Source organism: Vanessa cardui, chromosome 3 (assembly GCF_905220365.1).
Source record: "Vanessa cardui chromosome 3, ilVanCard2.1, whole genome shotgun sequence".
Lineage (NCBI taxonomy): Eukaryota > Metazoa > Arthropoda > Insecta > Lepidoptera > Nymphalidae > Vanessa > Vanessa cardui.
In genome coordinates this window covers 3,014,816-3,031,963 of record NC_061125.1, presented here as the reverse complement: position 1 = coordinate 3,031,963, position 17,148 = coordinate 3,014,816, and the positions used below count along the sequence as shown (strand labels likewise).

At 33.4% G+C, this 17,148-nt stretch overlaps 1 protein-coding gene across 3 annotated transcripts in view; it reads right to left on the bottom strand.

Moving 5' to 3' along the window:
• Positions 1 to 532: 532 nt before the first annotated feature.
• LOC124543219 (uncharacterized oxidoreductase YtbE-like) overlaps positions 533 to 17,148 on the bottom strand; it is a 22,504-nt gene continuing 5,888 nt past the window's right edge. For 2 of the 3 annotated variants that reach the window (XM_047121368.1, XM_047121359.1), the window contains exons 3-7: positions 3,589 to 3,692; positions 3,241 to 3,321; positions 3,056 to 3,163; positions 2,682 to 2,962; positions 533 to 2,600 (exon numbers count right to left, since the gene is read on the bottom strand). In XM_047121368.1, the coding sequence (XP_046977324.1) occupies positions 2,247 to 2,600; positions 2,682 to 2,962; positions 3,056 to 3,163; positions 3,241 to 3,321; positions 3,589 to 3,661 (897 nt within the window). In that variant the 5' untranslated portion in view covers positions 3,662 to 3,692 and the 3' untranslated portion in view covers positions 533 to 2,246. The remainder of the gene's footprint in view (positions 2,601 to 2,681; positions 2,963 to 3,055; positions 3,164 to 3,240; positions 3,322 to 3,588; positions 3,693 to 17,148) is intronic. The other variant, XM_047121351.1, reaches the window with a different exon arrangement.

Below are 17,148 nucleotides of genomic sequence, written 5' to 3'. Positions count from 1 at the left end.
CATGGTCATGAAATTCAAATATTTTAAATTTGAGTTCACACGATTTTATTATTCTAATTTCTCAATCCAACGCGCATCTGCGACCCAGTTGACGCTCCAGAAAGAGTTTCTTACAAAAACATCGAATTACATATGAATGGTAACTGGATTGAATGTATTAATACGTAATTTGGTACGGGCCCTACATTAGGGAGACGAATAAAGGATAGCGAAATCTGTGAATAATAACAATTTAACCCCGAGGCCCCCCATTTAATGGAATTAAACTTGTTTCGACTTGTACCGGCCACATACGTTATAATATCATCTTTTTGTCATCTCGTTATACCTATTTGTACAACCGGTTGATTATAAGAGTCACTCTACCATGGTACCTGTTTTAAAAAACCAATGCTTTTTGTCTACAATTTTTCGATACCTAATTCCGACGCATGAAATTGATTTAAATTGTATCGTCGCTGTATTTATTTGTATGCATTGTTAAATCCCAACGTTTTGATATTGACAAGAGGAAATCAAATTAAAGTCTATAATTAATACACTAAGAATATTTATTGTAATATTATTAATATCCTTAACATTTATTATTAATTAATCATTTGAAAATAAATGCCAGTTACCTTTTAGAATGTGTATAACTGTGTTGTGTGTGAGTTTATAGGCGTTTTTACAAGGATATGCTGAGCATAGCACAATGTCAACAACAAAACGTTTTAAACGTTACCAGTTGTTTTGAATTCTTATACCCTGGTCTTAAGTCATGAACTTATATCTTCATGGTTTCTTCAAAAATATCTTGCTTTTAGCATCTTCTTCATAAACCTTAATTTAACATGAATCCACAAAATTCGATGTAAAACTCTAATTGATACTTGTATATATTAGCTCTATTGGACACAGTAATATATTTACAAAAAACTCCAGTAGAGATATTATGTAACGATACAACAGAATAGCACAACTCAGAGCCGAAATTGGGGGATTGGCCATCCGGACCTCGTCATGGAGTCTCTATATAAATTTCTAAAACAAAATCATCTGAATTTCGACACTCAACGATATTTAATTTAGAATGTAGATAGCGTAGCTATTGTAGGGCAGGATGTGCATTGCACCAGGGCCCCGGAGTTCAGGGGGCCCTCTAAACTAAACCTTAAGCTTCTGACGCCAGAAAAACATGACAACCAGAAATCAAATAAGAAATCTTATGCCCTGCGCATAAGATGGTTTCTATAATTTAAAGGGTAATTATTAGTTAAAGAGGGATGGGAAATGATGAGGGCCCGATTCTTTTTCTATGCACCGGGGCCCTTCCTCACCTAGCTATGCCTCTGGTTGCTTGCTATTTGCTGTATCTACTAGATACAGTAAATAGCAAGTATCATTTTTATAGTGTACTACATTTACATGAACTGCTTTAAATAATTTACTTTGTTTTATTAACACTTGATTGAAATTTGATAAATTTTGTTTGGAAATCAATTAGAACTTACCTTACTTGTCCCAGATCCTCCAAATCCGTCCCTTGCAATATTTTTTTCATTGTGACTATTAAATAAAATATCACGTAAAAGCAAAAAGTGGGGTAGCCCTAAGATAATGTAATCTAATTCTTTATACATCTGTAATCAATTGTCATTTTGACGATAAAGTTTGCACTCCCCGTTACCAATACTTAATATTTTACCATGAATAGCAACTCGACTAAAGCTCAACAATGAGATGAGCACGTTAATGTTCGTAAATTACATGCCATTATTATCTCATAGGGGTTACATAGAAACACCATTGCCGATAAAATAATGCATTCGACCACAATCTGACCGCATTTCAAGAAGCCCACATCTCTAAAGTATATTTTACCGTCTAGTACTTTTTTTATTGTTCGTATGTAAAGATCATCGCTTGAGTCATATAACATGATATCTATAAGAGTTTTTGTTCTTTATACAGCTTTATACATATATTTTTTTCATACATTAGAAGTAACATCTTACAATATGATAGTAAGAAATCCACTTATCAGATATGATGACAATGACTGTGTTGCACTTTTATTCAATTTATATTCTACTTAATTATAATAATGTACATTAAGTACATCGAAGATCGTAGCACAGGAAAAGAAAGACACCATTTACCACATCCATGAAATTCAGTATTTTTTATTTTCAAACGTAATTTCAAGACTGATCGTGCTATCAAGCAAGATCAGATTCTTGAAATTAGTCTGAAGAAAACCTGTTTCATGCAATATTATGAGGATCCCACGCATATTTCATGTTAGCTTTGCCCAAAGAGTCGAGTCGTAACAGATCTTCTTGAGATAATCTAAAATTAATTTGAATATTCGATTTGATTCGATGTGGTGTCAAGGATTTTGGGATCACAGCAACTCCTCGTTGTAACGACCACGCCAGCAATACTTGCGCTGGAGTCGCTTTGTATCTGCCGTATATTTCTCTCACAATGCTCTCTTCCATTAGGGTATTATTGCTTACAGCTAATCCACCGAAGGAGCAGTACGCTTGTATTCGTATGTTATGACTTTCACAAAATTGAAGCATATCGTCTTGGTGGTAGTGTGGATGCCACTCAATCTACGAAACAAGACGGACAAAATGACAAACATGTAACAGTTCTTCAACAAGATCAATAATATGAGAAAAAACGCCACCTACCTGATTCACCATAGGTACGACACCAGTAGCTTCAATCAATTCAGTTAAATGTCTGATTGTGAAATTCGACACACCGATTGCTTTCGCTTTACCTTGTTCGTAAAGTTTGATGAATTCCTTCCAAGTTTCAACGCGTAATTCCGCATTTTTCGGATTCTGTGCATTTATATTTGCTGCACCCGGGAAGTGGATCAGGTACAAATCTATATAGTCCAAGCCTATGTTATCTGAGGACTTTCTAAATGCATCAGCAGCAAGGTGACCTCCTAGATCAGCGGGCGCTGTAAGAAACAATTTAGTTATTATATTTTGTAGAAAATTCAGGGTCGATAAATATATTTCGATTTAATTACAAGATTTGAATAAACACTTGCCTAATTTAGTTGTAATAAACACATCTTCACGTGTTAGACCGTGTTTTGGCAACAGCTTTCGCAGAGCATATCCCAAGAATAGTTCGTTTTGATAAACCGCTGCTGTATCTACGGAACAACGCTTGTTTAAATGTTTAACGCTATTGTATAAATTATAATAAATTACAAATTTAATGGCAACTTACCAAATAAACGATATCCAGCTTCCAGAGCATAATCTACTGTTCTGTATAGAACTTCACTGTTACGGATACGATATGTTCCTACTGAAAATTTAAAGCTTTTTTTAGATTTTAAAGAATTATTTAAACATGAATTGATTACTTTAATAATTAGGTCAAACGAACTATGTATTTGAAATTTAAATGAAACTACAATAATAAATGTTTTTTTTTTACAAATTTTACTGAAATGTAAAATTTACACTAAGCATTTGTTTCGAGAAATATAATGAAATGATTTTCCTAGGATAACCTAAATTTGCTGACCACATAGTTCATTTAAAAAATAATATACATTTCTTGTAAACTTACATCCAACAGCGGGCATTTTGACTCCATTCCTTAAAATAAATTTAACATCACCGAGATTACCTTCGCCTGGCATGTTTTTGGCTAAAACATAAACGTGCTCAAATCTGAAACAATTTAATATGTTTACTCTTACGTGTGTACAAACGAGAAGTGTTACAGATTGTATATCATAACAGCTTGGCTGAAATGGATGTTTGAAAATAAGGTACAAAAATATTGATCAAGATACTTCATTTTTACGGAAAAAATAATTGTTTAAATTCTAAAAGTAAACGATATGAGATTTTCGTTAACATTATTAAAATGAAAATAGGTATGATAGATGTGAAAAAAGATATAATATCTTTATGTAATGTAATGTCGTCGAATCATTTTTGTACGTTTGTTGTTTTTGCATATGTTTTCAATTAACTGCATATCTAAAGAAATTTATGACCGTTTAATCAACTTATTTTTCGGTTGGTACAAAGTGTTCTATAGATAAAATCTTATCAACATTTTATTATAATTTTAAATCGGTTTTTGTACGTCAGTATCAGCATAATTTGGATTATCATATTTAATTTGGCATAACAATAATAATTTGTTGTTATTATCAATAATAAAACAAATTGGCTGCGTATTTATTATTCAAATATATGTCATCAATATAACGATACATGATGTGATCATTTAGTAACAAAAATAAAAAACACTTTAAAACTATATATTTTTTTAGTATTACATAAATTATGTATAATGTCAAATCGACGTGAAGAAACAACGTCTATTTTTCAATAGAAAAAATCTGGTGAACAACATCATCAGACGAATCAACGGAGCGCTTAAAACGACTCGTTAAGATCCATAAAAGTAATAAATATGGAACCCAAGACGTCGGGACAATTGCACATGCGCGACGATTGCTTTTTTGTCATGACCGAACATATCCCCATTTGGCCAATAATGAGAATCGGTGATCTCATGGCGCCTCGTCATGTCTTTACGCAGTCACGCGACCAAAAATAACCACCAGCCGCGCCCTGATGCAATTCCCGAATCGGAATTGTGTGGGACGAAATATAGGCCAATTTGAAACCGATTAGATCAATTCTCTAAACGATTTCAATTGACAACGAAACAGAGAATTTACTTAAATTAACATTAATATAAATCATTCAATAAAATAAACTAAAAGTGCCTTTTTTCGTAGACATTAAAGTACATAAATATTCGTTTTCTATCAAAGAAAATAATTAACGTTTCTGAGTTTAGAAATATCACGAAATGATCACAATAATAAGGTATTTTAGCGTGACCAATTCGGAGAAACATGTTACGGATAAAGTACATTGAACCTACTATAAATCCAAGTAACTCTCACGAGAGTATTTGTGTATTGGTCTTCTCTTGATACCTTGTAAGCTATTTCAGATGAATCATATACTTTCTGAATAGGTACAAAAATTAGAACAATTATTATATACCATAGCGGTGAAGTTCTAGGCTAATGACCTATTAGCCACATTTAGAATTCTGTTATTTTAGAAACATTTACTATACGCACAGTTACATTATTGCTTCGACCTGATTTACTTTAAATAGGTATCTATGTAGTAGTATCTACCTAGTATCAGTATTTCAGTCAAGCTATTTATAGCCTTATATAAAGCATATAAAGCTTATGTATATAAGTGGTGTGAGGATTGATACAATGTGATATCATCAAATCAATGAAAATTAAATATAACCTTTTCGGATAATTGTGCTACCTAACAGTGTTGCCCTAAACCATCTTTTACATGATTTGAGTTAAATTAAGAACGCAAAAAAATTTCGTATTCCAAAATTGTATGATAATTGTCTCAAGTTAACATAAATGGTATTTTTTATATAATTCCTATTTGCTTGTTAATATTGAAATAATGTCAGTCCAGTATTTACATCGAAAACATAGATTTTCAAATAACAAAAATGAGGCAGTGATTATATTAATATCGAAATTGCAGCAATAATGTCTAATAGGTTGATATTTGCTCGATTGGGCGTTACCGATAAATATGCCTTGAGGAAACCTCACACCCAAGTATCCTGTAATTATGGGAAAAAGTGTCACAAACCAGCACGGTAGAATATTTGATGATAGGTGGCACCTACCCAATCGGGTTTACACAAAATCCTACCAAAAATAATTTTGTAAATAAAATACATTAATTTATAAAAAATTAAAAATAAACCAACAAAATACGAATACCCGTGAATTTTTGGGTTAGGTCATACAGCAGGTACCATTTACTAATATGGAATCAATTTTTAATGCCCCAGTCATAACTTTTCTATATCATTTAAGATTATAAATAAAAATCACCAAACTTTCAAAAAAGGTGACCTAAGTTTATTTAGTGTCTTCACATTATTTAGTTTCATTTAGTGTATCTTAAGGTCCTCACCTTAACATACACTAAATGAAACTGAATAATGTGAAGACCTTTAAGTCATTAATTAAGGTAATAAGTTCCTGACGAAAATAATTTTGTGGTAGACTAGAGTCGTAGATTATAGGAAGCACTGCTATGAACAATGTTTAATAGATAATGTGGTAATATATCGCATCAGTTTAAAAGTAAGCTTAGTTACTCCAATACCTATCAAATTTCACGGTAAAATTATTTATATCTGAATCCGTTAACAGGCTTATGCATTTTAACGGATTCAAATATACGTATACGGCACGTTTGAAGTATTTTATTTAGATTAACAGCATACAGTTCTATGGCTATCTATGTACTTTGGGGTAACGCCGCCTGCATTGCTCTCAAAATGATCTTTTCATGCAGAAAAGGCCTAATCGGACAATTTATTGCCCAAGCCGTAAAATTTTATAGAGGTAAGTTTAAATATTTAAAAGTGTCTCTAAATATTTCTATTCAATTACACTCACTTTGATAATGTGGAATTATATTAAAATAGTTTTCCGTCCGTACCGATCAATCCCTATCGTGTCTTCTCCATCGCACGTGACATAAATATAAAACATATGACATACGCAATAAAAGCCAAAAAAAAATATTCTTCGCCCACAACTTTATCTGGGGGTTGGGTGTTCAGATGGATGATCATAGATTTTAGTTCTGAAAAAGTATCTTATAATTTTTCCGGTATTGATAAAGCTCGCCTCATATCAAATTCAGTTCCTCTGAATTTCTTTCATGCTCATATTGAACGTCTTCGAAGGATATTTATTCTTTCACAATCGATAGTTGAATTTAAAAATTACAGTATATTTCTTCTATATGTAATAAACGTTTTAACTTTGACTTGACTTTGATTAAGGTAGATTTATCATACGGTAGGTCCATATTCAAACGTAGGTGGCTATGAGTCACTTGGTGTTGTTCTAATGCACGAGGCAACTGCAGCCTTCACTCATGTAATGCGTTTGTTTTGTGACATTCTTAAAACTCTAGATCTTTTTATGGATGTTTATCCTAATGCATAATATTGTTATTGTAACGTCAACAACATTGGCGATATATTTTATTTTTGAGATTATATATCTTATTTTGGGCACTATTAATTATCTTGCTGATTTCATTATTTGCACGGGTCAAAATTTACGTAAGCGCCTACTTATATTTACACCTATTATATTTTAATATTGATTTCCGGTAAATTTGGAATCTTAGTATGTCCTTATTAATGTTATATTAAAACATTGTGATATTTATAAATTATAAATAGCTCTCGTGTTATCCGATGAGGACAGGATGAGTTGATCAAGATGTGTCATTAGTGCACGAGTGTATGTGCAAACATGTACAATCTCCAATCACTAAATCATTCGATCTGACGTGCATAGCAAGCCAAACAGATTTGCCAAAATCAATCACATTCGATACTTGTTTGTTCACATCACATTATTATCATTCCTTAAATCCTGTGATTCGATGTGATAGCAAGCCGATGCAGATTTGCCAAAATCGATAATCGATTTCGTTGTATTCACATCACATTATAAAATAACGGTCCATGATTTCCAAATGAAATACTTATATCATAGTTTGTATTACTCACTACAGATACTTACATCATAAATATTACTTGTATTCATTCTATTATTTTTTTATTAGCAGTAATAACTTGTTCTTATATATTATATTTTATTAAATAAAAATAATGTTGCCATCGCTCGTCGCGCAATTTTCTTTTTATTATTAAATAAACGGCAATTTCTATCGTTCAAGTAATTGTTAACTTCATTTTCTTGAAAGAAGCCTAGCGTTAGATTAGTGTAAACTGTACGATTTCCTGTTATTAGGTAACTGATGTTGCTCTTCGTCTTAAAACTTTAAGGAAACTATAATTTTTATATTATTTTAATTTTATACTTCATTTAAACAGAATTTGTTAGTAGTCAAAATGTATGTCTATGAATTGAAATTCGTGTATTAAAAACTCTTTGGTTGGTAATTAAATATTAAAAAAAAAAAAAAATTATGATTAATGAAATAGTCATATTCTGCGGGGCACAGTCTTCACGTAACTGTCAAGGTAATGAAAGGACCTTGTTACCGAACGGAATAACTACGGGAACGGGACAAAAACTGGATTCGATCGGATAGGAATTGAACGACTCTAAGCGACCAAAAAGTGCAATGCATTGCAAGATGCATTCCATTGTTGATTGGAAACGAGATTCAGCCGCCTTGCAATGAAGTCGCGGAACTAGTAAAGGTTTGAGACTAGAAAATAGTTATGGACACGGTATTTCCGTTTTTAGTCAATATTATTTTTTCAGCTAAATTAGTGGGTAACCTTAATTTAGACCTGTCTTCGTATGCCAAGTCTTTGAAGGTAGTAGAATAAAAAAAAGTTTTATAACTCGTTTATTTGAATTTGGAAAATATGATTTATTCGTTACCAAATGTGTGAAAGATAATAAATATGGCTGGAATAATGTTACTTGTAAGATGACGTCTGATAGGGAAGTATGTAAGAAGACATGCTGCGTCGGCCCTAATAAATTGGGACAAGGGCAGGAGGATGATGATAAGTATTCCTCTTTGTTTTATATTTTTGAAGTAAACTCGAATTAGAATGATATTACTTTTAAATGTTATTATTATGTTTCCAAGAAGTATTCCCCTTAATTTAAATAATTGAAATGATTTGGTAATATTATACTTTGTTGCTATAGTAATAAAATTCAATATCCAATGATTTTACCACTTTGTATTCACTAAGGAAAATCTGAGTTTTAATATGATAGTGTACCCCGGTTAGCTTCTGTATTGATGTGACTATTTGATGTTATTTGTTAATTAATATCGCGTTGTATGTTCGTTTATCGCGTCCACAGTTATTCGTGGTTGTTAGTTAAGTTGTAGCGACCCAATGCAGGGCGTAATGCGGTGCAATCACCGCGCGTTCCCGTGAGAACGCGACCGACACCCGCGCCAGCAGCGCTGCCACATGCCATGTGAAAAAGGTCAAGCGCCGAGATACTTTTGCGAATGTGTAATTTTGTAATAAGGTCCCGTTTAAGCATAGCTAAACCGTAAGTCGTTTAAACATGAAAGTTTCCGTACCTAAACCTAACCTAACCTAAAATGTCTAGCATTTAGAGTTACCGTAAGAAACATTGTGATAAGGAAAATTTTAAACGTATTTTATTTTTAAATATTTACCTGACTGATTTGTAAATTATATAAAAGAAAGAGTCGTAAATAAGGTTTTATCAAATTGCTATAGTTATGGTTATTATATATATAATACGACGCATGTAATGTTCTTACATTGTAGATATAATAAGGATCTCACAGGATTATTGTTATTATCTATAGTGTAGAATTAGTTATCTTTAATATATCTTTAATATAAAAAAATATGTCAAAGTAGCTCACAAACCTACCTCAAAACTCACCAAACCGCTCAACCGAATTTGATGAAATTTGGTATGAAGCAAACTTGAACTCCAAGTAGGGACATAGGCTACTTTTTTGTCTAACACATTACAACCAACACCCTAAAACGCGGGTGAATCCGCGGGCGACTACTAATTTTTGAATAAGTAACAACTTTTACCAAAACGAGTTTAATATTAGGGACAAGCCTGATGGGTTTTTTAACCAATTAACTAATTTATTTTTAACGAGTGCGGGCATTATGGTAATTTAGAACGAGTCGATGTCCCTTAATAGCTTGAAGGACGGACAGACCTGCATTCCACTACACCGAGAGAACCTAGCCATTTGCACAATTTAGATATAACTGTCCGTTACAGATGTTTTCTAGCCAATGACTTTAAAAATAACAATATATGTCCACATCATAAATATAGATTATCAAATAGATAAAATAATGCTTACAAATAGTTCTGAAAATTGATCTTAAATATAATATTTTATCTTGGATGTTTATCTACAAAATATAATATGTGTATTCTATAATAATTTATTAATAAGCGTCAAAGCAGCATGAGAAAATAATATTTCCTCCCACGATTATTCCAAGAAACTGCTTCGTGTGAAAACAGCGAACAATGTGTTTAAAGAACGACAACACTGAAAGGAACAGTTCATTGAAGACGGCTTGCACATAACCATTATTAGTTGGACCCCCTCGCCCCTCACACACTCAATTTTTTACCGTTCGAGAAAGGAAAATGTGTGCATCGATAAAGGTCAACAAATGTGGTCGACTCGAACACATACTGCAGCCATTGAAGTTCCTTCACACGGTCAAATACGACAAAAAATAATACAAAAACCGTTACGCTCCCGAAAAAATATTCCCATCACTCTTGAATGTCTCATTGACAAATCTGTATAATGTCTTGCCGAGTTTCTTGTATGAACTTTGAACGCTGATCTTTTTTTGGTGTCTTAAATTAACCTATTAATACGACATAGGCAAATGATATCGGTACTCAATTCGCATAACGGAAAGCCACTTACAAATAATATAATAGCATATAGAATGAATTGGTAATATTTTAAGAAATTATTTGATTTAATAAAAGTCATCAAATTAGGTTCTGAAATGCTTTACGATGTTAAGCCAAAATACATGTTAAATCAAATATATATGATGTGGAAGAAAATATGAAATTGCAAAAAATACGAGACAATTTTAGTAGTTAACAAAAAATTACATATTAATAGTTTGAAGATAATAAATAAATAAAACGTACAAGAAAACGACCCTTCTGAAGATAATGAAACACATGGGTCACAAATGTGTGTGGACCCACCGAGCGACATTCCGTGAATGGAGCGCTTAACTCATAGAGATATGAAATCTCATCCTATAAACATTCTCACGATACCAATATTTAAAAGCAGATAAGGGAACCTTGTAATAATTCTATTTACTAAAATAATAGAGGTCGGTAGTGGTAAGATCAACCTTGGATATGTCCTGAGGAATGCCGGTACGAGCGTGGTTGGCCTGAGGGTGCATTAAGCTATCATGCCATCAGCACACTCGTCTGGTCTGCATTCTTGAGCCGGGTCCGGTGTCCGGCTCAGGAATGTCTGCAGCTAGCAACCCGAGACGGAAGGAGCAGCGGCGGAAGCGGTTCATGGAACCATTCTACAATTTTCCAGAACGTTCCAATTGACTCGTCCATGTAATCGTTTATAAACCTTATCTTGATCGTCAAAGGGCTCAAATTTGCAGTTAGAGCCGAATGTAGTTGTTCATTGTTTCTGACTACGAAATGATATACCCCACCAATAATTAAATAGCATTAGAAGCAGACATACTTTAACCAATTATAGACCTTATGTTGTAGTTAACAGAATTTATTTTGTAAATTGTTCAGTGATGCGGTGCAACTTAATGGATCGCGAATATTCATTGCCGCGAAGCGCAACCGTCTCGCTCCAGTGTGCCGTGTATCCTGCCTATACAAAGTGTAATTTTCTAAATGTTTTGTCTTATCAGTATCCTTAATTCTTGCAAGGAAGATAAAGTAAATACACACGAGAATATTCGTAATTGATATCTCTACAAATATATAAACGCAGAAATACAACGCATCATGTACGAAGAGTTGTGCTAGAAACTTCATCGTTTTGTAATTGTGTTCATTAGTTTCTCACTAACATTTCAAGTCAATATTTGATTTGAATGTTTGTGACACTCGAAATTCCACCTCCCGCTGAGGTGGTTAAACCTCAGGTTAGTTTTGTTTCTTGGTTATGTATTCGGAGTTAAATTGGCGTCACAATTCGGCCCGCTCGATTGTTGATTAAACAATCGAGCGGGTCCCGCATGCCTCGTCCGTTTCAATTGTAAACAGTTATTGGAAATCAATTGACACCGAACAAATTGCCTCAACGAGACGAATGAATGATGCTTTGAGTACATGAAATTCTTAGAAAAATAAACTCTACATATCAATAGAGTTATGTTTGTGTTTATTTGGATCGATTATAAAAACAATATCGACGTAGGCTCTAATCAGCACATTTGAATCAATAAAGTAAGTAAAGTAACAACCTGTAAATTTCCCACTGCTGGGCTAATGGCATCCACTCCCATTGAGGCGAGGGCTTGGAACATATTCCACTACGCTGTTCAATGCAAAGGGTTGGTGGCAAAATATCAATGAAATTAGACACATGCAGGTTTCCTCACGATGTTTTCCTTCACCGCCGAGCACGAGATGAATTATAAACACAATTAAGCACATATTATATATTTGCACCAATATTACATCTACATATATACATAATATAACAAAATTTGAGTGTCTGTTTGTATAATTAAAAAAGCCCTTTTTTACTCAATTCATATGTATGTATAAACGGTAACAAAATAACATTTTTTTGTCCGTCTGTCTTTTCCTTCCAGTCTATCTCCAATCGCAGATGACTGATATAATAAGTTCTAACTCAGGCTACAATATGTTTTTTTTGTTAAATTCAAACGCGTACAAGGTCGCGGGCACAGCAGCACAGCTAGTTAAACGTAAGTCTACAATGGGTTAGGTTAGGTCTGTTCATTCTACAGAGCAGAACCACCAAGCAGAAAATCAAATAAACTCACTATATGTATAAATAGCTTTTTTTATTCTCAAACCCTCATTCTTAAATAACTTCAATAGACAGTTTGACACAAAAGGTTCATAAAAGTACGGAAATATTTAACTTAAATTCACAATTGATTTCATAATGTTTTTTATTACATACCTACCATGGAAATAATGGATTGTTGTTGCTATTGGTTACCTAACGTTGATAAGAATATAATAAGCCTAATGAACCATAAAGAACGAAGACGCAAGTCACACGTGCAAATATAATAACTTATTTTGCAGCTGTCAAATGACTTCACAGTTAAAACAGATATACCTAATTCAAGCGCATTTTATATAGAACTAGCTACCCACCCAGGCTTCGCAAATGTGCAATAATGATAGGTCATAGGACATCACCTTAAAACCTTCCAAAATTATTTTATGCGATTTTTTTTAATAATATGTAGAGAAGCCGTGAAGAGTACAATGAATAAACTGCGATTGTCTTTTATTTAAATTATAGACAACAACAGACAAGATATCAACGCCACAGAGTTTAAAAGACATTTTATGAATGGTAACTGGTACTCTCAACTTATAGGGCCACAGCTCGAGACAGTCATCGTCTCAGTATCACGTTAGTGGTGAAAGTGAGGTCGCAGCTTTCTATCCGCCACGGTGCCGCTCGGCACCAGTCTTGCGAAAACTATATTCCTACCTATTGCTAGTCAATTGGAAAGTTTGTATTATTGGACTTATCTTTACGTATGTTAAGAGAGAAGTAAATCAAGTAAATAATTTCAAACAGAAAAAAATCCCTACTAACGATGATATTATAGATCACAAGACAATGACGATTCATGACTAATGAATAGTTTTTATTTCGTACATTGTTTTAGTTATTATCCACGAGGTCAATTCGTCCTGTCATACTCTTTGTGATATAATTGCAAAAAAGTCGCTGTAGTCAAATAAATGACAAAATTCCAAAATGAAGGTTTAGTATTAGATTTCTTGCCCTGCAATGTCAGACCCTTCAAGTTTAACTTCTTCTAATTTATTTAACGTGGAAAATAAACTTGCAAAATGCGGGATTGAATTATTTGAGCTACACATTAAAAAATAGGCCTTCTATTGGTTAATGGCTTCACCCATTGTCTTCGCCACCAACCATGTAGATTTTGTCCCTTGTATATCATTGGTTCATTTGCCCTTTAAACCGGAACACAATACAAAGTACTAATATTTAACTGTAGAATAGATAAGGCAGTGTTACCCACCCAGAGGGGCCTAAAAATTCGCCGGGTAATATAATATACAACGCACAAACATAGTTACGTAATACTTTTTTATTATACTGTAATGAGTATCATCTAGATGGCCACGACCATACATCAACTGAATATATCAAAATGGTGTTCTCTTTTAAAGATACATTTAGAGCAAGTAAACGTGCTAAAATACTTTACATAATATTGTTTTTATTTTTGTCGGTGGCCGCTCTGACACCCGCAGTTTATGTGACGTTTTACGATGAAGGAAATTGCGCCGAGAACGCTATAGGGCATTTTTATTTATTGCGATATAATTTTTCTGATTATTCAATATCTAATATCCTCACACCACCTCCATCTTAGATTGAAGAATCCGCGTAAACATGGAAATAAAATTAAAAAAGAAAAGTTCTCTTCACTTAAACAGCGCACATGGCAAGGCAACACAATAGGTCTGTTTCATTATATTGTGTGAAGGCATTCTTTGCTTCTCTGAAGGCGAAGAACACAATGTCCATTGTGAAACTTCTGCGGACAAACGACGTGAAACGAGATCCTTGTGCCGCTTAATGTATACGAGCACGCATCTACAATTCTACAGTCATACGAAAAAGTGTCACCTCGTAGCTAAATAGATATGTGTTATTCCAAATATACATGTGTGGTGTATTTGATTTCAAAACGTAAGTAATACATTTGTTTACTAAAAAGGTAGAGATTATCATTCGAATAAGTATACATCAAAACGTTTTGAGTAATTCGAGCCGTTCTTTGTCTCTGAGGAGACATTGACCGACAAGCTAACAACGTGACCATTTTTGTATCAGCTCATACTTATTTAAATCTTAAACAATCCCTCTAAATTCAAATTCGTGAGCTGTTATTCTATTTTCGGTATTAAAATATTGTCAATTTATGATAACAAAATCCAGCAATTAATGCGATAAATTTGTTAATCTCTTAATGATATTAAACTCAACAAAAATGATTCGTAACGGTGACGTCACCGGTACAAATTTGGCAATGGCAGGCGTTCGACCTCCAATCGTAATGGCGTCGTGAGTCGTGACTTCTAGAGGTAGGTACGATGAAACTGCGCAACAAACTAAGGCAAAAATAAATTTTGTTTCAAATCTAATCATTATTAATAGTTTAACACATTTCATTTACAGTAATCAATACATTATCAATACGTATTTTCATAGTTTAGCTGATATTTGGCTATTGCGTTTTAACTTTAGTTTCTAGTAATATAATGAGCATGGTTATTATTTTTTTATCGTTGTTGCAACATTATAAGCTATGACGGAGTTATGGCGAGCGTAACAATCGAACACCTTTATCCGTGGGAAAATCATTGCCATGGTGGTTAAACAAGAAGGTTAACTCCACCATGTTGAAAAAAAAAACTACGCCGTAACTATTTCCCAAGGATGTCTTTTTTATTACTTTTTACTATAAACTGATATATAAACAAAAGGCGGGGCCTAATTAGGTCTTGTTTTTCTCGTATTATTTCCTTATTAATAAACGTCGATTAATTTCCTACATCATTGTGTTTTGATAGGTTGGAACTAAATTTTCTGGAGCATTATGTAACGAATTTCTGTAATAATACTCAATACCATATGTACTTTATAGAATCAGCTACTTATATTTTACGAAACACAATCACAACAATCTTATATGCAAGTCTATTTACGTATATAAGGCTTGTTAAGCGGATACCTACACACTTTAAAAGAGTACCTAGTGTACACGTGTAATTATTTAAAGTAGTAAATGTTTGTATATTGCAAGGCAATGACGATGACCATCGACCCGATAAGATACATTGATTATATTTAATGTTACCCATAGCTTTTACGTCTATTGACCTTGTACCAATGAAAAAACTTGATTTTAATAATGACGAAGCAAAATACGTCGCGGAAAATGTTACAGGTAACCGCTCCCATGCTTTAAATGCTTACATCCGTGTAGTCTATCGAGAATACCTACGAGAGGGAAGGGATTAGATCGGCGTTGAGTCAGCGGCGTGGCCCAAATTCCACAGAACACCATCCGCTAGCAGCACCATCAATGGAATACCACTCGAAGGCCGTAAGACCCAAGCGCCAGAATGCTTTGCGCAGTCCTCCAAACGCCGTTGTTTCATGGTTTAGCTGTCTATGTGGCATTTAATGTCTAGCAGATGCTTTATAATCGTAGAGACGCTTGAAATCAGTTCGGTTAAGATTTATTTATTATTTAAGATTGGATTTATGCAAACTTTATGTACAGTAACCGTAGAAGGTTACTTTAATTTTTTATACAAGAAGCACTTTTTCTTAATTGTTATTTAAATGTAAGTTACACTTGAATAGTTAGACTGTTAATTAGTTGAATGCTGTGGGAATAGGGCGCCATAAGGTACAATGATCGCTATTATTAGTGAGACGACCTTCAAGACTGCGCCCGGGAATGCTGGTATCAAGAGCCCTATTTTCCAAGAATCGTGAAGCTCACGAGTACAGCGCGCATTTTTTAGAGTACACTATACAGGGAAGATAGAGGGATAAACTAATTTAATATTTTAAAGCCAATTATAGTATTAGATGTACACAATAATGTACTTTAATTTTATAAGAATACTCGAACATGGGATTATTTTGTGTAAATGGAATATTTATAGAATTTGTAAATGTTATAAAGCTGTCTTAATAATATTTAAAGAGTAAATCTTTAAAGGTTGTATTATTTTTATGTTATGTGTTTGAAAAGTTTAATAATTACAACACATATTAATGGCGCATATGAGAAACTTTAAGAAATGACATAAATACAAATGTTTGTTGACGTTCAAGACGATCGAGGCGCACTATAAATTCCTTTGCCTTCTTAGCGCCAGCCTACCTGTGGAGTAAAAAAAGTATTCTGGTTGTAGGGCCGCGTCGGCGCTTTTGAGATGAGGCTTTGCCTTTCTTGGAATTTCGAAATCTCGCCGAGAGACATTCGTGCCCAACTCACAGCTTCAGCAAATGGAATGTAACGGATTTAGATAGGAAAAAACTGTGCATTGTGTTGCAGCACATTGTGTGACGTCTTGGTAAAACATTCCAATTTTAAAAGAACCCCATTAAAATTAGATATACTGATGTAATACAAAAAAAAAAAAATCTGATCCCTATTACGTAAACCAAATGACCAAAATCTGATAGCATAATTAATGTAGGTACTTTAATATCTAATTATATATCAACGTGATAATATCACTAATGATAACGTTATACACAACTGTAC